General features: G+C 39.0%; 1 protein-coding gene across 2 annotated transcripts; it reads right to left on the reverse strand.

Annotated features, from left to right (window-relative positions):
* Nucleotides 1–795: 795 nt before the first annotated feature.
* Nucleotides 796–24872, reverse strand: PEX2 (peroxisomal biogenesis factor 2). Of its 2 annotated transcripts, none has more exons than XM_075085281.1 (2): nt 24736–24872; nt 796–5633 (listed from the first exon to the last, which is right to left on the reverse strand). In XM_075085281.1, the coding sequence occupies exon 2, from the start codon at nt 5612–5614 to the stop codon at nt 4700–4702; it is 915 nt and encodes a 304-aa protein (XP_074941382.1). In that variant the 5' UTR covers nt 5615–5633; nt 24736–24872; the 3' UTR covers nt 796–4699. The 2 variants fall into 2 exon arrangements, with proteins under 2 accessions (XP_074941382.1, XP_074941381.1); XM_075085280.1 differs by lacking the exon at nt 24736–24872 and adding an exon at nt 24407–24533.
* Between the last annotated feature and the right edge of the window lie 1821 nt (nt 24873–26693).

A 26693-nucleotide genomic window follows, 5' to 3' on the forward strand; every position in this document is an offset into this window, starting at 1 on the left:
GATGGCACACTAGCTATTGCCGAGCGCCTGAAATCTAGGGGACATGACAGGACACATTGGTCAGTTTAAACAAACTTGGCAGTTCTGCAGTCAGAGTTAGACAAAGTGTTGTAATCAATATTGAAAATGGCAGAAAAGAGTCAGCCTCGCCCCCTCTCCTGGGCTGCTCCAACATGCTATGATTAGTTCTCTATTACAGCTCTTCCAACACAGCACAATGCAGAGCGGCTACTTGACTGGCAACCTTTTGTTCCCTGAAATATCCTTGAAACACTCCCTGAAAGTAGACCAAATCCTTTGAGGTGGATGGTAGCACACTGCCCAACTTTACCATACTTTGCACCAATCTGTTCTCTAAGCGGACTCTGAATCAGAGAAGTATGCAACTAGGGATTTTGTACTAAAAACTGCCTGCAAGATCTAGAACTACCTATACTTGCTGTTGCACAACAAGTTTGCCCACACCCCGTCTGAAATGGGTCTGCATTCTGCGTGCAGTGAACAGACAGTTTAAGCAGAGGTACAAAACCCCAGGTGTGCTCCAGAGAATGGAAAAGATCACTGCTTGGCCTTAGCAGGTGCCCTGCAAGTATCTCTGTGCATGCTTGTGTAGTCATCTGGCCCCAGTGTCCCAGACTGAGAAGGACCCCCCACAAACGTCTTTTGCTTGAATACCATCTGTTTGATCACCTTGCCAGGCTTGTGTCAGGTGCTGCCTTCGAAGTGGACTCCCCTGGAACAGTGGAAACTATTAAGGGAAAAAAAAAAAACAAAAGTCCAGCAAACTTCAGAACCTCCTGTTAAGAAGCATGTTTTATTTGTCAACTGGTTTTCTCTAAGAACCATATGTCCCAAATAACAATTGTAGTAATAGCCTCAAATAAGGACATTCCTAAATACAATCCAAACCAATGAAACGTATTTCTTTCATCTTTCTGAACATTTTTTTTTCACCACTTTGTCCAGATCATCCTTGCACGTAACAGCTCACACTTATGGGAAAACAAAGAGATATTCCAGATAATGCAGAAATCAGGTACTATCCCTGTCATTTTTTTTACAGAATACTGAAACTTCTGTCTCTGAGTCTTCCATAACACTACTTAAATGAGACCTCTGTTAAAGCATATAGAGTAGATGGAGTGGTGGTGGCTTGTGGAAGCAAGGAATCAGCATTCTCTGACTCCTTTCCTCTAAATGCCTCCAAAAATCACACCTTGTGACAACTTGTAACGCTCATTCAAATGAAGGTATATTAATAAACATTTTAAAACTTTTTGTAATCAGTCTGTTTCAGTTATGACTTCATTTTTTGATTTCTGATACAACAAAAACATTCATGTAGCACACAAAGACACACAACAGACCACAATAAAACCGTTAATACAGAGCTGCAACTCCTATCCAAGACTGAATAAGAGATCTGGTCCTTTAGCTTTCTTAAATTCTAGGCATTTATCCTTTTCACTGCTGCACATATGACTGCTCAGAAGTACATTCTCACGGTAGCTGAACACTAAAACCCTTTTGTTTAGAGAAAATGACTGAAGAGATTAACATTCCAAAATAAACTTTATTCCCTCTACTGCAGGAAGCACCACCAGATGTATCTTAGTCCTTTGCTACAGTAGAGCTTTAACCTGAAAACATAATGCTTATGAGGACAAATTATCAATGCAATTAATATGTAAAATTAATTCTCCTTTGATTAGTCTAAAAATTATCTAGTTTTTCTCTGTGATATCTTCAAGGCAGACTTTTCTGCAGTTTATATAACACAACAACAAAACAGAATTACAACATAAAAAAAGGTATGGTTTTAATTTTACAGTGCCATAAGGACGCTGCTGAGTACCGACTTTGGAGTCATAGAAAAGCTAACCTGGTAGCAAGTAATTTTTCAATACACAAGTTGAAATCTTGGTCTCGTCAATCTGCGTTTTGACTACAGCCAAGCAAAGGTTTCATTCACATGGTAGATAAAAAAATAATAATAATTCAGTATCTCAAAAAAGGAACCACACTTTTCCTAAACTTTTTATTTCTGAGATGCATAGTACCCGCTTACTTGCATGGAAAAATAAAAGAATTAAAGCCACACCTTTGGATCTAGGATCTTAGGGTAATGCAAACTGTTTATTCATGCCGTAAGACACAGATTTTACAAACTTGGTCAGTGCTACAGGCTACAAAACTAACATGCTGATAATGAGGTACTACAGTAGTAGGTCAATGCTTTGGTATGACAAGCCATCCTAAGTTAAGTATCAAAGGTTCAACTCCAGAAAATAACCAGGGAAGCCAACTGCAATATAGCACAGCCAGCAGAAAACAGCTGTGCAACAGAGGTATGAAACCTGTGGAAACAGGTTTTGTACTGATACTGTAACAGGGGTGAAAAACAGAGTATATATTTTACTAGGATTTCACCTACATGAATCTGCAAGAGACAAAAACAAACCTCAGAAAATTCATTGAGCTTAGGTAAATCAAGCAGCAGGACAGAGTGAGACGGAATGAAAAAGGAAGATAACATTATTTAAGCATTCAGGGAAAAGATACATTTGTAAAAAGGAAAGAAGTTAACTCCTGCATAAGAAGAACATGACACCTACCAGAGTCCAATATAGAAAACCCATCCCCTTTTGATGGAATACTGCACTGTGACTTCAGAAGGAATAGAGTCCATAGGAAACAAAGGTCTGCTATGGTTATAAACTACAAACACTGAATTTTGGATGTGTACAACTCTTAATTAATAAGGATAGTTAAAGAGAAAGATAGCAGGAATGCTGATGATCCTCACCTCAAAGTCAGGGTTGCTGACACATTTCTTTGGGAAGAGCTATTAAGTGATGTGCAGGGACAATTCATACAGAATCACTTCAGGACCAGCAAGCAACTCCAGGATATTCTCCAACAGACTTACAAGTTCTGATACTTCTAATAAAGACAGATTTGTACCTGCTGGTTCAAATGGCAACAGTGAATAACAGAAATTTGGCAGGCTGTTGATATACACATTTGATGGCAAATAATATTTTGCTGCACAGTATCTGGAAGCAGTTGCTCTGAAGTCTCTGTTGACTCACAGAACAGTAGCAGACTTAATGAAGTTTTGGGCTGCCCACAGATACTTACGAACCCGCTAACTATATTTAATTGCATCAGATGAAAGCGTTGTGTGTCACTCTAAAGATCAAAACCTAGAATCTAAGATCTTCAAACAAATAAGCTGGTGGGTTGTTTTAATCAGACACCGAAGAATGTAATAAACCATTTCATAAAAGTAGATCAAAGATATTGGATCAGTTGTTACCACACTATTTTTGGGACTGACTATTGATGATAGCCAATCAAGAACACAGCCGTCATAAAGTGATTTACTCATTTTAACTGTGTAAGTTTTTGAGAATTTGATTTAAGAGCCAAAAAAGGATGCAATGTATTTTTGTGTTAATGAGACACTTCTGGGTAAGACTTCCTGTTATAAAAAGGACTGCAATTTTGAAAAAAATAATAAATTTTATAAAACCAGGTCAGAGAACAAATGGATGAAGTGTTAAAACAGGGAATAATAAAAGCATTACAAAGCAAATAGTAAAAACCAGGAAGAGTTACTTATTTCTTCCAATATGTCTACGTGCACACAGCTGTGTTTGATCTTTTTTCTGTGCAGTAGTGAGCTGTTTGTGAAGTTTGGCGCCCCGCTTGACCACACCAAACAAAGAGTGGCAAGTCCCAAAGACGGCATCCAGTGAGTAAACAGTTTTCTCCAGTGTCTCTGACTCGGAAGAATACGGGTTACCTTGGGCAGCTGCCACATTTCAATGGATGACGGACTGCATCTCTCAGCTTTATAGGGAAGAAGTGGGAGGTCATACACACGTCACTGAAGATCACAAATATATAGCTGAGTGAGAAAATTAGTTCCGTCACCTCATGAAGGTCTAGAAGGTGCATTTTATTTGCACAGGAGGTGGTTATAACTCCTGTAGGCACATGCTAACTATGGAGTATCTACGTGTCTACCAGATAGATCACTTAAAACTGTTCTATCTGTTGGTAAGAGAGCAATTCTGAGTTGGAGAAAGAGTATGCCCTGTTATGGTGGCTGAATATGATGAAAACTATCAATAATCTCCTGAGATGAGAATTCACCTTACGCCTTTTATTTTAGCAGTGGAACATCACACTAGGGATTCAAATTTAAAATATTAAAACTTTATATTATTCTTTAGGCACGATAAGGATGACTTTCCCACTAAACCTACCTACAAGTTAAGTCGGTAATGGCAGGAGCTTTTATGACAAGCTTGAGAAAATACACAAAACAGATAAAAGTTTACTGGGCATCTTCTCTATCTTTGAGGGGACCGTATAGCATGCAGTCAGGAAGCCGCAGGCCAACAGATTCTAGAGCTAAGAAGGAACAACTTGACAATATAGGGGTACCAAACTGGGATCAAATACTCTGAGAAAGCAGAAGAGCTGGTGAACTCCTTTTCTTTTCATCAGGGAGGCAAGTCAGCACTGCTACTCGGTAAAAAACTAAGATCAGTAAAGACATATGTTACAACAAGTTACAGAGTCTCCAAAACCATCTTTAAGCTGTCTGTTTACAATAATTTCTGGATTTTTCCATTAATCTCTGCAACATAATATTTCATGTACAGTATAATAACAAATCAACCCCATATCAGGCATGCAATTCTGTCATTTCAATTTTATATTTCAGTGGCTGAAGACTGCATACCTCTGAGCCACATTTAGGACATGTAAAATACATATCAAATAAATAGTTACTTTTAATACAGTAGTAACAAAAAACATGTGAACAGCCTATGGTATGAGGCATAGTAGGCCATTCCCCACATAGCGAACATTCCTTGCAGTGAGCTGCTAATGTGTTCTCATTATTGGAAAGACCTGCAATAGGCAAACACCAAGAAGAAATTTTAAGTTTTAGTTTCTGTACATTAATAAGTGGTAGCAGATAGATCAGAAATTCAGCAAAGCCATGCCATAAGAGCTCCCTGTTCATGTATTCAAATCCTACCTGACGAACGCTTTGTGGCTTGCAAAAAACTGACCTAATTCCTAAAATGCGTTCTGTTAGAGTTGCAAATGTTCCTTTCTGAAGAAAAATCAGAAAATTTAGAAGTCCACAAAGTTTAAGAAGTCCAGCTGCAAAGTTAATATAACGCTTAATTTTGCAGAAAGATTGCAGTTGATGATTGTTAAATAAATCGTAGCATCTTTCTTCCAACCATCTTCCACCAACAGTGAAAATAAGATACCATAACTTCTGGTGTTTGCTCAGAGGTTGGTATTTCTCTGTCTGAGATAAATTATTCTTGTATTGAATATTCAGAATAGCCTGCCCCACAGTTGCATTCTTGGAATAGATAGTGAATCTCCATAATATGAGCCATAAAAATGCTTTTACTTCTGGTTCAAAATGAGCCAACACCCCTGGTTTAAATCCATGAAAACAGCTGGTGAACTGGGACCACACTAGTTGTTCCAGGGCTTTGTTTAGTTCAAGAGCATCAAGTTGACTTATTCTGAGCACAGGATTCACACTCTTTTCATTTCCAATGTTGGAGGCCATTTCTTCACAAAAAAACTTTCTAGGAATAAACACAAAAATATTTTAGTATAATGGAGCATTTCCTATTTTTATTCTTATTAACGATAACAAAGTTGTATATAGCAGCAGTAAACAAGAAATACCAAAAAAGCTTCTTCAGAATGCTATATTAATATGTTTTTAATATGCTACAAGTCCTTTCAGGAAGCTTTACATTAACAGTATAAAATTTCATCTCAAAAGGAGTTACATTGGACTGTGTCTCATAAACAGTAACATTTGTATTTGGTTATAGAGAAGTGTTTAACACCTTCCACGTACTTAGAGAAATCCGCAGATTTAACATTTCACTGTATAAATTAAAAAAAAATAAAATCGCTGAGCATAACTGTGACATTCAATTGGACCTTAAAATGGAAGATCAGAAACAAGAATTGTAAAACTCTCTGGTGTTTTAAGGAGAAATAGGGAAAATGTACATACTAACTAAAATCTGGAAGAGAACAGTGGGGTGGATAGAAAATATTGCCATATGAATACTTCAGTAGCTGCAGCTGATAGCAGAATCTTAGAAATACTTACAAATTTAAGGATTACATACAGAAATGTATGGATGAAAATTAAGGTGGGAATGATAAAGCTTGCTAAATAAAGGCAGTGATTTGTTTAGAGAAGAATCATTATATGAGATTAAAGAAATATTCAGCATTCAAACATAAATTATCATATAGTACATCACTGAAGCCTGCATATATTTTCTAGAGTCTTTTGACAGGTGCGGGATTGTGCTACTTGTCGTATAACAAATTTCCTGGCAAGATGATTAATGTATACTAGCAACTTCAACAAATGTATACAGAGAAAAATAGAATTATTTGTTAAAATTGCTTGGTTTAAAAGTTATTGTATCTGGAATTCCATGACTAAGAAAATAAAAGCAATAAATTGCAAGAGCAAAATATGGATAATGCCTCAGTAATGTAAAATTGTGGGGTAACTGATTTTTGGTTCCTTGTGCCCACATAAAAAACCTGAAGTAATTTAGGAGGAGTGGTATATTTCAGGTAGTATGCAACATATTTCACTTTCTAAGCCAGATTCTCTGCATAACAGACAAGCAAGGGTCAACAGCATTCTGGTGAAAGTACAGAAGGTAGTACTTCAGATCCTTATAAATAAGAGGAAAACCTGCTATAACACAAGACTGCTTTGAATAAAAGATGCTGTATAGGATCCTATATAGGAATGGTTGCTGATGATGCTACTAAAAAAAAGAAATCCTCCAAACCAATAACCATTTGCTGAAACAGAGCACACCAAAAGATTTAAAAGCCAGTCTAAAGCATTATTTGTAGCATTCCTACTGTTTTCTATACCTATAGTTGGTCATGTCTGTACGAAACATAATGCAAAGCTAAAAGGAAACATGATTTTGTTTTTAATGTATGCTGTACATCAGCAGTTCCCAATTACCGAAGACTTGCTACGTAGGTAGAGCATACAATAGCTCCACTCAGTTTCTTTAAATTCCTCATTAGCAAGCAAAAAAAGCTGAAGGCAGTATGAAGTGGCTGAAGGCCACCTCCTCTAAGCAAATAGCCATGGGGTTCATTGCATCAACCCGCACTGGCTCATCAAACCAGTATACAAGGGTACAGAAATGCAAGTACACCCAAGCCTGTCTCACTCGCACTTCTGTCTGTTCTGTAGTAAGCACGAAGGCACAGGAAGTGTGGTTGGAAAGCATTATCCAGTATCATCCCAGTAACTTACCTCCTCCTCTTTGTGATCAAAGGGTCAATTCAACCCCTACTGGATCTTGCTGCATCACTTCAAAACTCTAGCTCCAATGACTATGCACCCTCCTACCCCTCACCCTCTCACCTGGCTACCATTTTAGGAACCACAGCCTCTGATAACTGTCTGGAACCTGTCATTCTGGTCATAACTTCTAAAAGTGTCGTCTTCACTTCTAGGAACAGCTCAGTCCCTTCTACACATTTCACTCCATCCTGCTCAGTTACCCTCCTACTAGTGTTCTGTACAATTCCCAATACACAAAATCCGCTTTCGAAATCCTAAAGTTGTTTGAAAGGGACATCTTATCAAACAGCTTCCTTGATCCATCTACTAAGACTATTTTCTAACATCAGTTCAACCATGTTTTCCAGCTATCTTCCATTATCCCAGGTGTTATGAGAAACTGCTGTAATAGATTACTCAAATAAGGTAGAGTAAATCTGTGCAGATTCCCTCCCCCCAGTATAGCCAAATTATCTAAAGAAACCTCAGCAAGTGAGGAATAGGTCATCAGATACCTTCTGAAGTTCAAGGAAAATGTGTCAAATACACAGGATTATGATGGATCATGAAATACAGAAGAAAACCTATGGATCGCTCTATGCTAGGAGCTGATTCTGGTAGGCAGCAAGCTGAACACAAGCCACCAGTGCATCCTTGCAGCAATAACGCCTACTGGAGTGCATAGCATGCACACACCTAGCAGACTGAAGCACGTGCTTATTCCCCTCTAGCTGGCATTGGTGAGTTGACACCTAGGATACTATGTCCAGTTTTGCCTCTTTGCTATCAATAGTACAACAGAAATGTCAAGAAACATAAAAGAGTCCAGCCACTAATATCATCCGGGAACCCCAACACCTTATATATAAGGAGAACTTGAAGGAACTCAGATTGTTCAACTTGAAGATACGGCAGCTAAGAAGTCATTTAATAGTAAACTTCCACTACCTAAAGGTTACAGAGAAGATTAAGTCAAACCATTCTGTAAGATGCACTGAAATAAAGAGAGGCAAATGGCTGTAAGTTGCTACATGAGAAATTCCAATTAGGCATATGGAAACTGGAACAGTTTGTGTACAGGGACTATGAAATCTCCATCCCCCGAGATTCTCAAAACTTAACCAAACAAAGCCTTAAGCTATCCTGTTCTAGCACTGAATTTATCCCCAGTTTTCAGAGGAGGAGGGACTAGATGTCATGAAGATCTTCCCCACACCTTCCCAAAAATCTGTGCATGCCTCATCATAGAATCTGATTCATTTGTGACAATACATATTTTTTTCATGTCCATGATCCTTTACAGAACTTTATTTGAAGGAAATAACTTCACTGAACCTGTCAGTGTGGGTTGGAACTTTGTATAGAGAAAATGGGAACCTCTTCTGAACCTACAAATCCAACCACTGTTTGTTAACCTCCAAAATGTTGCAAAATCTGACAAGTCTGCTTTTTAAAAAAACTAGAATCAACACCATATATACTGTTTAACTGTGACTTATTTAATGTCTCTTCCTGGATTACCAACTAGCAGCTTGATTCAACTTTCAAGTTCCTTTGTACAAACTATATGGAAAAGGAAGAATATCTGACAAAAACATAAGCAACTAATAAAGATGTAGTCCTTTAAAATACTTTAAATTATGCTTATAATATTCCTATGTAAGCAAAAGTTTATTTTTGATGAAAAATTCAGTAGAGCATTCTCAATTTAAGCAATAAAACTGGGCATTGGTCTGAAGTTTGTGGGTTGTTTTGTGTTTTTTTTGGTTTTTTGTTTTTTTTTTTTTTTTTTGCTAAGAACACTGAAATTTGCCATAGGGCATGGCTGTTAACTGGACCCTGCAAGTTACTTAAAGATTATACCCATATAGCTTTGATTTTAACATGTAAACACACTTCAGTGTGTGTACTATTACATACAGGCTGAAGTGTTCTGCTATACACTATGCTCACTTCCAAAATGATTTAAAGTTTTCCTGTACTTATAGGGTAGATACTTACTTCCCAGACAAACATAAAAAGGGAAAGTTTGAAATATGTATTTTCCTATGAAAATTATCTGCAAATGTCCTAATGATCTGGGTAACAGCAATTGTTTCTTTGAGAGAAGAGGCTTAAATCCTAATCTCTATTTTGTTATAGTAGGGAATTGTCATGTCTTTATCTATGGTGTCCATTTTTTCAAATGATACTAAACAATAAATAAATGGTAATATATAAAGTTTTCCCATTTAAAATTACTTCTTCTACACAAAATCCTTTCAGAAATTTGTTAGATTTTTCAGTTTGTAATGTTTTCACAAGCAGTGGTTCTGGAGTAGAGAATAAATGAGAAGTATTCTGGTTTAGAACTAGATAATAAACACAGCTTGTAAGTGTCAAGACATTGTACTTTTTAAATGTTGTACTTTTTAAATGTTAGTTTTGCATTCCATATTCTGCTGAGCTACACAGACTATAAAGAGAACGTTGTTTTTCCTCCATGTTTCTCCATTAAATTCTATTTGCCATGCCCTTACTGTTTCTACTCTCTTATTTGTTCTATTTTAAATTATTTAAAATGAAAGAACTCAGAAGTGTAGACCCGCTAATGAAAGACGCAAATATCAATGCTCAGTTAAGGATGCCATCAAGCTTAGTTTATATGATCGGAATTGAACAGTCAAAAATCAGATGAAGATACATAATAAACTCTATGTGTGATTAACTTGTTACATAAATACACTTTAAGACAAAACACTAAAGACTACTACTTGAAAGGCTCTAATTTGATTTTACATTGTCACAGATATTGCATAGAAAAAAAAATTTAATAAGTTCCTCCCAGAAAAAAAAAACCCGAACATTTCTTTCTCAAATAACCTACAGTTTGTCTGTTTTGGGGTTTTTTTTTTAACCGAAAAAAAGAGAATAATCCCACTTGTACAGTACACTGTGCAACAACAACAGCAAAAATTATTGTATATCACCAGGGAAAGAGGAATTTCTTCTGGTATATGTTAGTGCTGTTATCGAGCATTGTACAAATTATGAATGAATATATTTTATTTGGAAACATGTTATTGACAGAAATCTATCAATAGTAATGTGACTATTGTCAACAGCCTGTCAATATTAATGTAATTATGATTAAGGGGATAACATGGATTTTAGCCATAATACCAAGTAACATCTCCAGCATTGCTGCTATCAATATAAGCATTATTATTGACCTGTTCTGGGACTATCAGTATGAGATGTATTACCATCAGGCATATCTGTCAATGCATTCTGCCCACAAAAATTCTACATTTAAATTTACAGGTCTGTAAACTTTGCCTGCAGAAATATACAAGCCCAAGTAACCTCTAGGGTGTCATTTTTTCCACAGGGCTATTCCAGCGGGGATAGGTAATCAAGGGGTTTCTACTGTCTCAGTGCTACTGCAATTGTGTTCCCTGCTTTTTCTACTATAATCATTAGAAGACAGACAGACATATATTATATGCAGAAGCTTAAAAATATTTTTAAGAATGATCTGTCAAAACACTTTTTGGGAAGCTACATTAGAATATATTCTATTGAGTAAAAAATGAACTTGGTTCCTTACTGCTCTAAGGATTGTAACCTAAATTGCATTTAGGATACAAGAAGTACCTCTATTCACTTCACTGAGTTCACGATTTAACTATTGTAGATAATCTCTTCTGTGCAGCCAAAACATGTAGTCTGAGCACTGTACTCATACAGAGACGGAATGGACCACAAGAGACCACCTAACCCTAACTCAGCATGAACACAGGCTCAAGAATATTTTGACAGATGTTTTAACTACCAAGGAAGCTGATTCCACACTTTCACAAGGTAGTCTGTTCCAGTGTTTTTTTCTCATATTCAGTCAGATGGCTTTCATTCCACAGGAGAAAACAATAGAAACAATGGAGAAGAATTTCCAGTTTGTCTGCATCTTCTCAAGAGGAAAAAGTGATGAGACAACCAACTAAATACATATAGAAGATTTGCCAAACTAGGCAATGTCCTCTTTCCTACAACATGCCTGGAATCATCCTCCAGAACAAAAAAAACAAACAAAAACAAAAAAAACTTTACTTTTTTCTAGCAGCATAGTTAGTATTTACCTTGAGGTCTACTATATCTATCCTCAGATCTTTTTCTGACATTTTTCTGTCTGAATAATTATTTCCTGTTTTGTATTCATGTATTTGAGTTTCTTCTCTTAAATGCGGTGCTTTGTACTTGCCTGCTATGCTTTTCATCTTGTTGATTTCAGAGATTCTCTCCAAATTCATCAAGAATATTTTGGATTCAGATCTTATGTTCAAAACAAAACAACAAAAAAAACTAAGCCCAAAACTTTCAACCCCTCTTCAGCTTAGTATCATGAGTAACTTTCATAAGTGTGTGTTCTCTTCGATCACCCAACTCATTAATGCCTTCTCATCTTGACAGGGCACTATAGATAATTACTCCGTAAAGGCAATTTTTCAACTTGATACTGATAATATCAGCATCTAATGGAGATAGTATTGATATTACATTTCCCTAGCTTGCTTATGTAGGGAAAAAGACTTTATTAAAATCAAGCCGTATTGTACCTGAAGTTTTCCTCTTACTTACTCAGCTTGTCATTCTTTCTAAAAGGAGAAACAGACTGAGGTTTCTTATAAACAGGTCATGTCAAACCATACTGGCTGTTTTACAATCTCAGTTCTGTGTATTTTTAGATACAATTTAATTGCTAAGCTATTTACTCCTGAATCTTTATTTGAAATTTGAATTGAGAGCTTCAATAATTCTCTTAACAAAAGAATAGAGAGACATAAAACCACATGCACAAACCCATTTCATTGGCTATTTTCTCCCTTTGGGACATTAAATAAATAAATAAAATCAGTGGTGCCCAATTCCTCAGTCATTCTAGGATGAATTTTATTAGGATTTGCCACTTGAGCACATCTATATTAAGATTCCTTAGGCTATTCTTTCTGTGCTTTGGTTCCATTCTTATTTCCTGGCTAAGATTAATTTTATGAAGTATCAGGTCACAATATATCTCTTTTATAAAGTATGAAGTAAAGAATCAGTCTTTGAAAATCTGTTACTTGTTCTCCTTTCTTATTTCATAACCGATCTAGGTAATGGACCTATCCCTTTGTGGATTTTTGGACCCTTTCATTGATTCTTTTCTTGTGCTTTGTAAACTGACTCTTATTTTATTCTTTAGAGTCACTGATTTTATTCTTGCATTCCTATGCTATTCCTTTACATCCATCCCTAATTATGTTGCATTATTTTTGCCTGGACAGCTCTTTTGATTTCCAGGCCACTGAAGAATTCCTGATACATAACATCTCCTTAACATTCATTATTATTATTTTAGTTTATTATTATAAACTATCTCAACACAAAGAAACAACAGGATATGTACAAAAGAGAACAGATTTTTTAGCCTTTTCAGCAGACTAGATTCTGCCAAGTCCCAGAACTCAGATCTATGGCCCAGGCAGGGGGAAGTAGTTTGTGGTGGACATGTTAGGAATCATACCCTCTCTGGAGAAAGTATCGCTGACACACAGTTCCTTTTTACTTCAGGACCTGCAATGCATTAGGTATTGTGCATTCAGTGTTGCCATTTTGGGTGTGTGTGAGAGGGAAAACAAGCCATACCTTTGGCCTACTATCACTTTGTGTTTGTGAGGTTTTTTTGAGAATGTATTCCACTTAACTGTTCTTTTCAGTTACTCTCAGTAGCAGAGGACATTTTAGATGTCAATTTGAAATCAATAAAATTTAAAGATGAGAAATCAGACTATATGTATCCAGTTAATTCTAAAAATCTTCCTTTACATCAACTCTTATAATAAAATACAGAACCTGGACCCCAGCTGCTCAAAACCTCATGTTTTACCATTAATTCTCATCTCTTTCTTGCTCATCAAGTGTACAGAGAAATATCCTCAGATCAAAGTCTAATTGGGAGCCCCAACTGTGTCGTCTCTTAATCACTGTGAAATTAACTTATCACTATATCATTACCTCAAATAACCTTACAAAGATTGACCTTGTATTACTGTCTGGATTTCTATATACGTCTGCTAAATACCTATCATTCTGGAAAGAACATAAACTGATTCTTAAACCATTTGGAATAACTAGTAACACTAATTGAAAGAAACAGTGATACAATGCAATGACAGAAAATATTATTTACTTCTTATATTCCTGGGAGGCAGGACTATTTTTCAAAATAGACAAAGTAAAGGAAAAAACTGAATGGCTGACTGTGTAACAAGTCAATCCCATGGGTGAAATTAAGATTTTTACTAAGGAGGTTCAGGGAGCAACTAGTAACAAATCTCAGAATCCTGAACCCTACAGTAACATTTAATGTTAGAAAACCAAGTACAAGACAAAGATACATTCAAATCACAGGTTGCTTTTCCAACTTCGACTCAGTAAACTTCGATTTCATAAAATGGGATACAAGAGATTAGCCACCGCTGAATGCCTAGAGACAGCAAGAAAACATAACGATAGTTCATTGATTTATCTTCCATAAACTACCTGCCAGAGTCAAAATATTAGGGCTTCAAGTTACAAAATCAAAACCAGCTCAGAAGAGCCAGAATTGATACAACAGTAATGAAGAGCAGCAGGAAAGTGCTGCACTGTTAGAAGCTGTACATCAGTCATTTCTGTCAGTATTTGATGGAAACTGAAAATCCCGTGTCAATGTAATACATTCTTTCAATGAATGCTAGCAACCAAGACTATTATTGGCCGCTGTTAAACATACTCTGAATGCTAAGAGCTCCCACTGACTTCAGAAAAATTTGTGATCAGTCAGCACTCTTGAAAGACAGATTATTAGATGCGAACAACTAGATCTGATAGACTAATTACTGCATAACTAATACATAAAATTTGTGATGTTAAGTTTAAGGCTACAAAAGCTCAAAGTACATTTGTATTCCCTGTAGCATAAAGGCCATAGATAGAATCATCCTATCAACTTTTTGGATATTGTCCTAATTTTCATTTATTAGAATAAATAGGAAGATAAGCATGTAACAAGTCATATGCTCAATCACTATTCTTCATTATCCCATTCCTTTTCTTTTCCCATCTTATTTCCCCTGTTTTGCCATCCTCTCCTTAGTGTGTCAAACTGCAAACTCACTTCCTAAGGGATCTGTCGATTCCACTTGTAAATGCCCATTCTCTGCTGTACTAAATGAAATCTAGCTGTTGTCCCTTTTAATTGGATCAGTCATAAAAGAACCCAAAAGCTCAACCAAACAAAGCTAGATTTTTGGCTTTCCAAAAAACACAGTTCAAAAAAATCCCTTGAGCACTAAGATGAAGAGCCAAAATATACACCCAATACGCAATCTTGACTCTCTTTCTTTGGAACTAGGTAATGGGAATTATCTGGAGACATACCTTACATTTACTGTTGCTAAATCAAAATGGTGGAGGGTTTGATTGGAGTAGTTTGGCAGAGTTGACACTGTGATGGTTAACTAGGAAGGAACAGTCCCTTGTAAGGGTGGGGGGCATCTCTGACTAAACAAGTATCAGGAGGTACAAGTGCATGGGAAAGATAAAGATCCCTTGTGCTACAAACGTAGGTCTCAATTGTTGATGATCACATCAGCAGATGACAGGGAGACTCTCGCATTTGAAGAGATTCTGTTTATGATGAAGATATGAGGTTCTGGTGTAAGGATGGACAACTGAAAGTTGTATTGCATTGCATGTGTAAAAGTGAAAAGGATGTAAAAGCTTAGCAGATGTGCCATCCTTTGTGTTACGCAGGTGAAACATTGCACTGTGGCAGAGGTATGCAGTTCACTTTCAGAACAGTTCAAAGACAGAACATGAATGCATGGTTGTGAGCACACTGTCGACAGGTATAGCCATAACTCTTCATTTGCGTGTTACTGTTACTTACCTAAAAAGTTGGCCTTATGCCTTGTGACAGATGTAATATCTGCTTTTCACTGTTGTAAGGGCACTGTATCTCACATAGCCTTATTTTCAAGCACAGTGTCAATCCCAATTTTGTGCATCTTTTCTACACCCCACCTTACCTTTCTTCCATTCGAAACTACCTAAAAAAAAGAGAAGTCATCTAACTTGAATTCCCATTTCACAGCTCTGTGTTTCTGTTCTGCTCCTACCTGTCTGATCCATATGAATGGGTCACCAGATAAGTATGGAAATGCCAGGATGAAGATTGATAAGATACGTAGAAGGGATTCAGAAGCAATGCCTGTTCTATACACTCAGATACAATTTACCACAGATGATAGAACCTTGGAATTTTGCATTAAACACCTTAGCCTCACCGTTTGTGAAACACAGTCATTGCCCAGATTTTATTCCAGCTTTCTTCCTTTTTACATACATATGCATACCAACTGCACAGTCATGAATATTCAGTGATACGCAAGTGTAACAATGCTGATCCAAGCACTGCACTGCAGGGACATAATGTTCTTTAACCTTTTATTAGAAATACTTATTAGATGAGAAGGGTAAAATCTGTCCTAAATGCATAGCTAACTCATAATTAACCTCTGTCCACATCTGTACCAAAAGGAGGACTGTATGTAAAATGCAATGTTGTTACAGACTGTATATATTTATGGTATGTTAAAGCCAAGAATGCCCTGCATCAACAAAAAGACACGCCAGTTCACTGTCAATTTTAAGTTTTGGCCTTGCATTATATGGCATAACTTACAAATAATTGCATCTAATTACAATCAAGAACTGTCAACTGGTGGAAGGATAAGGAACAGTACTTCACCGTATGTGTCTCATTTTTTAGGCTTGTGTTTTACAGAAACATAAGCTGAAGTAATTTCTGACAGCTACAGTTACTCCTTCCTGTCTTCCTTCAATTGTGTATCGCCACCTTTTCTTACAGACTAATGCCAATACTCATTTGACCCTCTACTGAACTGTTCTTTTACGTTAAACTGGCAGAAAACAAACCTGTTTAAATTTATTTTTCTACAGATTTAGTACGCAAATAGGTCAGCACAGCATCAGGTAGGATGTGTGCAGTACCAGTAGGAATAGCATCAGGGCCAGGAAAAACAGGTAGTCATGAAACTGGCTGCCTTTGAATCTCAGCATCATACTCTTACATCTACCACCAGTCAATAGTAAGATAGAAACCCAAGCCTTTTTTTTTGACTAGAGAAACTGTTCTATGGTCTTCAAACCCGACATGCTGAATGTGCAGGGATAACACCACAACACTGCAAATACGAATAATGAAACTTTTTGCTGTCTTTCAAAAATGAAAAGAAAAAAAGAAGAATTATTTGTACCAGTCCGCTATAAGACTCATGCAGACTTGCAGGTGAGGGGCTACTCTGTTTAAATATGTAACACTACGCGATTCCTTCCCACTCTCACCTTTCTGATATGATAGTACTTTGAAATGTTTGGCATACACAGTGACTAATAGGGATGCTGAGAAAATTAGACATGCTCACTGTCCCCAGATCTTGACAGTTTTATTACTTGGTAATTATGGTAACTTTAAGCACATGAGGGAAGACTGATATGCTTTCACCACGCTCTCTTCAATCCTGTAACTTCATTAGCATTTTAGAATCCACTGGCACGCTTGCACACACATATTACAAGTAAGAGTTTAGAAGAATAATCATTTCCTTACCAGGCAGCCTGAGCTGTACACTGTGACAGCTTCTACAATCCCTCTGCAGTTCCAACATGAACTCCCCTTCGTGATTTAGTTATGCCCCAACGTGTCATGGCCCTATGTTAATTTCCTTTCTAGGAAAAGTTCCCTTCTCCTTGCCAGTCGCCTCTTGTGGTATCTCCTGTCAGCTCCTCTGCTTATAGAATTAATAATATTATTTCTGAATAATAATATTTTGAATGTATTTTTCAAGTTTTCTTAGAATTTAAATTTGCATTATTTCTTTTCTTTTCCAACCCTGCTGCCAATATTAGCAAAAAGGGAGACAGTGGAGATAGGCAGTGGCAGAGACAGCATTTTTAGGGAGGTTGTTCCCAGACAGCTACTGATACAAACACAAGGAATATTAGGAGTGATTCAACTTACTTCAAAGGCCAAAAACCTCCAAGGCACTCTCTCACAGGGAAAGGAGAAATTGTCCAGACCCGGTCAGAGTCAATCTTGAACCTACCATTACACCACTGCTGTAATTCCTCTCTCTTCCATATCATGTGTTTGTCCTCTTTTTCCTCCATCTCGAAGTTTTCTTTTTCTCTTAATTTTTACCCTTTCTTCCTCTGAAAAAAACTGCATTTACTTTCCTTTTGAAAACAGTCGGAAATAATCTCAGACTTCCAAATTTTTTGTATTCCACCTCCAAACAACAAAACAAAACCACCTACCACCTTATCTGAGAGAGACACATTACAAAGAGATAATATCCTTTCTGTTCTCCTTCTCCCGAAGATTTTTGTAAAGTTTAGATCTGAACTAACAATGCTTGCAGGTGTAGGTCAGATGCATGGCTGCAGGAACCATTAAGCTCATCTGAGAAGCTGCAGGACAGAGAGCTTGCTACCTTCTCTGTCCATGTACAGCACAATCTGACTCATGAGCCTGCAGCTTTTTAGCAGAACACACCTTTTTTTTTTTTTTTTTAACCAGCTTTTAACTTTACTACGTGGAGAGTACAGGGAGTGCTGTGGAGTAGCTGGTGTTGACCGCATACTAGTTAGTTAAAATTAGAGTTGTAGCATCACGCCCTTTCTCTTCCCCCTTCACTGGTCTATATTCTATTAGGTCTCAGAAGGAAAGCAAACCAACCCACCCTCCAAAAAAAAAACCCCAGCATAAACAGCCTGCTTAAAAACACCATACTGAAGTAAGCTTCTGCTGCAGTCCTAGAGATGTAACAAGTTGTAGGGGCTGTCATCATTAACTGCAGCAGCAATGCAGTTAGTTTGAGTCTATTCCCATTTTAAGTCATATACAACTTACCATCATTTAGGTTGGAAATTTAAATTTGCTCCCTACATGCTCTAAAAAACTGTGTGATTTCAGATGTTATTCTTGGAAAGCTAACATTTGGAAACCAGACCTTGCTAGGGAGGAATTTACATTAGAGCATTCTAGTGAAAGACTGATTTTAATTAACAAAATTATCATCATCTAACTGCATACGTTACATACAAGTACAAATTCATATTTTTTATCTTATGAGTTGTTCAGCTCAGATACGTACTCATTGCCTCTGGTCCTGTCACCAGGCAGCACTGAAAAGAGCCTTGCTCTATCCTCTTGGCACTCTCCTTTCAGGTATTTATATACATACATATATATACATATACACACACAGACACACACACACATTAATAATATCTCCACCAACCCTTCACTTATCCAGGACTTATCCAGTCCCAGCTCTCTCAGCCTTTCCTCACAGGAGTCATACTCCAGTGCTTTAAACATCTTTGTGGCCCTTTGTTGGATTTTCCAGTATGTCCTCCCCTATACTGGAACCTGGAACTGGACACAGTACTCCAGACGTGGCCTCACCACTGCTGAGGACAGGGAGAGGATCCTCGACCATCTCCCTTGACCTGCTGGCAACACTCCTCCTAAAGCAGCCCAGGATACCATTAACCACCTTTGCCACAAGGGTACATTGCTGGCTCACTGTGAACTTGGTGTCCCCCAGAAACCCTAGAGCCTTTTCTGCAAAGCTGCTTTCCAGGTTGCCACCCAGCAGATACCAGGATATGGGGCTGATCCTCCCCAGGTGCAGAACTTTCCGCTTTCCCTTCTCAAACTTCCATGAGGTTCCTGTCAGCCCATTTCTCCAGCCTGACAAGGTCCCTCTGGATGGCAGTGTGACCCTCTGACCTATCAGTCACTCCTCCCAGTTTTGTGCCATCAGCAAACTTGCTGAGGGTACACTCTGCTCCATCACCCAGATCATTAATGAAGATGTTAATGGGATTGGACTCGATATTGACCCCTGGGGTACACCGCTAGTTACTGGCCTGCAACTAGACTTTGCACTATTGATCGCTGCCCCATGGGCCCAGATGTTCAGCAAGTTTTACACTGACCTCACTGTCTGCTTACCCTGCCTATACTTCATCAGCTTCTCTATGAAGATGACATGGGAGACAGTGCTGAAAGCATTACTGAAACAATGTCTACTGCCCTCCCCTTGTCTACCAACATTTCATTGTAGAAAGTTATCAGGTTGGTCAAGCATGACATCCCCTTGGTGATTCCATGCAGACCAATTCTGATCACTTTCTTGTCTTTAATGTGCCTAGAAATGGTTTCCAGGATTAGCTGCTCCATCACCTTCCATCCTTCTTAGGGATCTAGGCGAGACTGATCAGCCTGTAGTTCCCTGGGTATTCTTGCCCTTTTGAATACAGGCATGACATTGGCTTTCCTCCAGCCTTCAGGCTCTTCTCCCAGTCTCGTGATCAACCAAATATTATTGAGATCATCCTCACAGTGGTACCAGTGGGCATCCTCAGCACACATGGCTGCATCCCATCTGCGCCCAGAGCATTATATATGTCCAGTTTACTTAAGAATTCTCTGACCTAAACCTTTTCCACCAAGTGTACATCTTCCCTGCCCCAGACTTTCGCCTGGGTTCTACAATTCCTGCAGATCTTTGCTAGTAGAGGCGGAGGTGAATAACGTCTTCAGTAATTCAGCCTTTTCCATGCCCCGTGTGACTAGGGCCCCTGTCCCATTCAATGGCGAGCCCACATTTTCCCTAGTCATCCTTCTGCCACTGACGTATTTACAAAAGCACTTCTTTTTACCTTTGACATCCCTCACCAGATTCAACTCCAGACAGGCTTTGTCCTTCCTAACCACCTATCTGCGCACTCAGATACTGCCTCTATATTCTGCCCAGGTTACCCATCCCTGCTTCTGCAGACTTCCCTTTTATGCCTGAGTTTTGTGATGAGCTCCTTGTTCATCCATGCAGGGCTGATGGCATCTTTGCCTGGCTCCTTACTCATTGGGACGGACCGCACTTGAGCTCTGAGGAGGTAATCCTTGAATATCAATCAGCTTTCCTGCACCCCTCCAGGGCCTTATCCCTTGGTACTCTTCCAAGCAGATCCCTGAAGAGGTCAGAGTCTGCGCTGCTGAAGTCCAGGACCATGACCTTGCTTTCTAATATTTAAACCAGGTTCTCAGAAAAAGCAGGCGCTAATATCAGTAACCGACTGAATAGATTACATTAGTTTCTGCGAGGGACCATACAGCTTAAGGGAGACAAACTAAACTGGAAAAAACATACTGAAGTTCTTTATTTAAAAAGTATTATCTAGACAGTCTCCAAAAAACCTCTCCGGCCAAAAATCATTAGATATCTAAAAAGTTTTAGAAGCCAGATGCTAAAAATAATGTAATATATTATATCTTATTCTTCAGTTAGACGCTAATCCAGTATGAGCTTACTGGTAATATATGAAGAATGCTTCTTATTAAATACAGCACTATCTTTCAATTCAAAAACTTACTCATGTTTGTTTCTTCTTATCATTATCTTATTTTTCTTATTATTGTTAGAGCACACCATGCTTACAAGCTAATTTAGTGAAGTTGTATTCATGCCTAAAACTTATCAGCATTAGCTGGACACAATTTTTTTTTAAGATCATCTCGATTCCTATTCTCACTGAATAAACATAGAAATTGCAATGCTTTGCAATGAATGTTGCAATGACATTGCAACAGTGCTGTGGGATTTTTTTTATTAAAGAGTAGGCCATTATAAGCAACATAGAAATAAAGCACATAGGTAATAAGGTACTTACATTATAACCTCAAATTGTTGACTGATTTGTCTACTGTTTAATTTTCTACTAGTTTTCCTTCAGACCTCTGTTCGTCTCCTCTGTCCCTTCTTTCCCCCTACTTTCTCTGAACCTCATAGCTTTGAAGTGACTTTCATAGGTTTAAAAAACACGGGAAAAGGAAAGACATTCCCACTCTCTCCCATTTTAAATTACATAATTTTCTGAAAGACCATATGCTTAATTACTATATTCAGATATATGTTAACACTGGATTCAGGCATTACTCCCTACTGCTTGATTATTTAAATCTTGAAGAGTTGTTCATTTTACAATATATTTTTTTGTATTAATAGTATACAGCCATAAACTTGTCTCCCTCCCAAATACTCTCTGGGTAGCAGCCTTTAGTAATTTTCAGAACTGTCACTTTAAAAGACTATAAAAGATTAAACACAAGAGAAGATCAAATGTCTTTTTTGACTTGCACTACAGCATTTGATGTCAAAGCACAAATGGAGGTCCTTGGATTAGTAACAGTGTCAAAAACTATCAGAGTATAGAAATTACCTTTCCCATTCTATTCTATAAAGTGTCTAATGAAGTCTTTATATACTATCAATACCTGTTTGCAAGTTTTAATTGAGTTTTATTTAGTCCATCACAAGAACATTTGCTTCCTACACTCCCTGAATCACAGTAAGTATCAAAACCTTTCTGTGAGTCACTACTGTCTCTAATAAAAGAAATGATACCTAGAGTCTCAGAGCAGGGTAATAATAAAAAAATCTAATAGGAAACAAACACATAAAGCTCTCAAGCAAACAAAAAAATTCCCTCTCAAATCTAAACACCCTCCTTGCACAAAACAAATATTCCATGTATGTAGCTTAACCCTTAATAATACACCAACATGAACCGGGGATACCATTTCAGCTACCTGACAGCCATCAGTAGATGGATTTCTAATGCATCTGAAGGCCCATTACCTGAGAAATTAAACTTTTTAAAAATAAATTCAGAGGATGATTTTTTTATATGCTTGTACTGCTGTGCTAAGGGCTCTAAGGGTAGCCATGAGAGACTTAAGCATGAGCTAATTCAGACACATGTAAGTTCACCACTATTACTTTACAATTTTCAAAATTTCTAGCATGAGTAAAAGATACTTTGCCACTCACTCAAAGAGATGTCTAATATTAATTATTTACTCAATTACATGAACATGAAAAGTTTCACTAAAGCTTTAATGGGAAGTGATTTTCTTCATTTGGTAAAAAGGATGTTCTCAACAACAAAATAAAAAACCCACAAGTTTGAACCAAGGCAGGCCTAGAAGTTAAAAGGACCTAAAAATTGAGGCAAAACTCTAAGCAAAGAGTTATTTCATCTGCCTTGTTCCCAGATTAATGCAATTTCAGTATGCTCCATACTCAGTATGTGTACGCAATTCTTACTTTAAAAAATGTGAAGATATATACGTAACACTTAAAAATATATATACCTCTAAAAATTGTTACTTATCAAAATACCCAAACACCCCACCTCTTTCACCCTCCCACAATACAACCCAGACTGGTAGGCAAGAAAGAGAAAGTAAATATAAGATCCTTGCAAAAACTTCATAGACAATAGCTTTCAGCGTATTCCACTTTGCAATTCACTGACACTATGAATTACTCAACGGTATAGAGAACACTATAAGCATCATGGTAATTAAAGTGTAAATGCATAAGCTATTAAGATTTTTTAAAATAAAAATAATAATGCTGCTTTCTGAAGAATATGTTTGCACGGACAGACACAAACTTCAGCAGTTTTTCGCAATAAAAGTAACATCAAATTTACCCAAAAGACGACGAATTATTTTCAAAACATTACTGCAGTGTATAGGATAGCAAAATATTGCAAGGATTTTCTTTACAGAAAACTGAAATTAGTTTGAACTAGCTTGTTCACGGTGTAATATCTCTCATGCACGGCACTGTCTTTTCTCCACAGACACCACCGCTGATACAAGTGGTAAGCTATTCTCTCCATAGAATGGGTTCATGGAGAATATAACTTTTTAATTCCAGAAAAAGTATTCTTACTAGCTAGAGCACTAGCGCTAGAGCACTAGCAAGCACAGTAATAATTCCAATACAGGCATGATCATCTATTTCTAGAGCAGCTTCCAGAATAGTTAAGATCTAAGTGTCCCTCCAATACTCTTGACGTTATGTGCCCTACTGGGCGTTATGCTTTAAAGAGTTAAATTATATATCTGATTTGTGTGAAGTTATCCCTCTAGCTCCAGATCAGGTAACAGAAATGGATGACTTCATGCAGTGTGAGTAAACTTAAACAAAAGAATTCAGAGGTGTGAATTGTCACTTCCCTTAATAGTTTAGTTGCTACTCTGATTCCTGTCCCAGCAATCACAATTTTAGCTGTTTTCCTACTAATCACTTCATTATATAAACTAGTGATGATGGACATCAGGAAGTAAAAATCAAACTGCTGATGAGTAGAAACTGAAGCATAAAGAGGGAAAAAAGTTTGTAGAAGAAAGCACCGATAAAATAGACCATAATAAAGAAAGTAATAGTCTAAAATGTGAAAACTTTATCAGCAACTTGCTGAACTACCTATTAATAATGGCTCCAAAGAAGTCAGACAAGAATTCACCCACTTCCAGTAAAATCAAACAAATGGCTAAATAATTTGGAATTAGATTTTACTACAAACTGGCCATACTTCACCTTTGACCTTGACAAACACGTCCCCCCCACTGACAGGTGAAAGACAATACAAGAAATATACTTAGGGATTCGAAGTCATGTACAGTGCTGTCGCTTTCAGTATGGGCTACATCGTAAGCAGAATTCATCCCTCTGCCAAAACACGTTGGCCATTCAGACTAAGTCTATATTAATTTTGTGGCAAACACTAATTTTGTGGTTTGTTACTTATGCCTACAGGCCGCACAAACGTGGATTAAGAGAAAGTGGAAAAGGAGCCACTGTCACCTTTAGCAGGCAGTATCTATGGGAAGCCTTGTCCCCTACAGCAGCAGTCACAGCAGAGGCCTTTGGAGGTCTACGAATGGTTCACTCTCTCGGCTGACACCAGAACAACAATTCAGATTAAAATATCCCTCTGCCAGAACATTACACCCTTTCGCCTCCGCAGAGCACGCTACTGGGCCCCGTCCCTTCTTACCTTACACTGGGGCCCAGCGGGACACCTCGCAGCCTCCCCGCACACCGAGCCACCCAACAGGGGACGGCAGGTCAGCGGGACCCGCCACGCGGAGCCGCCCGGAGGGGGCGGGAGGAGGAACACTAGTTTTCATAAGCAGGGCCCAGAGGAGCCGCCGGGGTTGAGCCGGGGGCTGCCCCGCCGGCCCCAGCCAGCCGCCCCGAGCCTGTCCCGGGCTCCGCCGAGGGCCGGCACCCGGCAGCACCCCGCAGGGTGAGCAGCGCCGCCCGCCGCCGCCCCGTTCACCGGGGAGGCCCAGCCGCCTCCTCCCGCCCCGCGCTCCCACTGACCTGCGCCGCCGCTGCCACCGGGACGCTGCGGGGGGGTACGGGCGCGACGGGCTCTACCTCGAGCTTCCTAGAGAAGGCCTAGGAGGAGGGAGGCCCTCCCCGCCGCCACCCCGGCCCGCGGGCACCGTCTGGCCAGCAGGCCTCGCCGGGTCATAGAGGCAGCGCCCGCCGCCTAGAGTGGCCGCGGCACGGACAATAGATACGGCAGGTAACCGCCTAGAGCGGCTTTGCAGGAAGTACTCTGGGAGATCGAGGTAATGCGCTAGCAGGGCTCTCAGGAGAGTATCTGTGCCGGCGTGAACCGCGGGGCGGTTTGACTGACAGGCCACAGAGCAAGTCAGCCGCTCGGGGTAAGGACGAGAAGCCAATGAGAGAGGCAGGAGGAGGGGCGGCCGCGGGGTCCGGCGGGCAGTGGCCCGGCCTGGCCTGGCCTCCCGGTGGAAGCGGAGGGGGTTGGCGGTTTTGCCGTGTTCGGCTGGGCGGGCGCCAGCGGTGGCTGCTGCTCGAGCGGATGGGCGCCCGGCGCGGGGGGAAGGCAGCCAGCGGGGGCGGCGAGGCCGAGCGACTCGGAGCCGAGAGCAACCGGGGGCGCGGCCGCGGGCCGTGGGGGGCGAGGGGCTGAGGTAGCGCTTACTGACAGGATTTGTGGGGCCGTGGGGGGAGAAACTGAGCAGAGTAGGGAGGAGATGTGGCAGCAGCCTGTCAGTACTGCAGGCAGGTATTCTCCAGGAGCTTCACACCAGCGCGGCTCGATGTGTGCTTTATTAATTGGTTACTGGTGTTAGCGACAGCCAAGTCCTCCCTCAGCGGGTCCCAAGGTGTTTTAGTTGACTCAGAAGGTATTATTTGAGCGTATTACACACTTAGTTGAGGAAAACTGCATTAGAAAGTTGGCTGTTATGGTTCTACAAGGAAAATTAAAGGGAACTCACTGAAATGTGACCGTATGAACAGGTTGAGAGGAATCTACATTGTTTATTAAACAAAAAAATTTTAAAAGATACTCAAATAGTGCTTTATTTATTTCCAAACTAACTATATTTAGCTTTGGTGTATTCATAAATACGGATTCACAGGTAACATTAAGGGTCCCAGCTCTTCTGATAACTTGTCAAGGTTATCCGCGCTAAGGAGGTGGTGGGGGGAGATTCAATTGGCACGTATTGATGGATTCTATACTTTTTTTTTTTTCTAACTTGCAGCCAAGAAATCGAGTACACTCTGGACTACTTGTGTCACAAAACAGGATACAGCCCTTTATGAATATTATGGTCTTGAAAGAACAGTTTCGTTGAATAGCTACATGTCATTTTTCACAACGGTAAAGCATCTTCAAAACAGATGCCCAACTTTGTTAACAATGAGAAATTCCTCTTTTAGAAGACCTGAAGTGAGTAAGGCTAATTCCCGTGGCTGATTTCACAAAATGAGGACTAGATTGTTTTATATGAAAACTTAATTTCAAGCAAAATGAGGTAACTAGCTCATTTGAGCTAGGACAGCTCTTATGTTTCACAGAAAGACATTGTAGTGGAAAGCTTATGACCACTAATAAAAGAAAAACAATCACCCCCAAATGATTAGATAGTCTACCATATGCACCAAAGCATTTGGGGTGATTTTTGCTTTGGTTTTGAAACAAAACCATGCATTCATTTATTTCTGCGAGGAGTAATTAATCGATTCATGGAATTAATCTTCTATTTATTATTTGTCATTGCATATTCAAATTAGAAACAAAAACACTTCCTTGTGGTGGCCACTGTGAAGAGTTATATCAGCATTTAAAAATCCTGTGAAGTGAGACCCTGCGTGACATGGGCGTACCAGAGAAAGGCAATAGAGGACCTGCAACTGAAGGCTGAAGCAGCATGCTATTTCTTGGTGGGGCTGATTTTGTTGTGGCTGTCCCAGGCAGCCAAGCTTTCTAGGTGAGAGGTTGTTCTCCAGCCTCTTGC

This window comes from Phalacrocorax aristotelis, chromosome 2 (genome assembly GCF_949628215.1).
Source record: "Phalacrocorax aristotelis chromosome 2, bGulAri2.1, whole genome shotgun sequence".
Classification (NCBI taxonomy): domain Eukaryota; kingdom Metazoa; phylum Chordata; class Aves; order Suliformes; family Phalacrocoracidae; genus Phalacrocorax; species Phalacrocorax aristotelis.

Bases quoted from the DNA above. Each gene is read 5' to 3' on its own strand.
- PEX2 (XM_075085281.1), bottom strand. From the start codon at position 5,614: ATGGCCTCCAACATTGGAAATGAAAAGAGTGTGAATCCTGTGCTCAGA.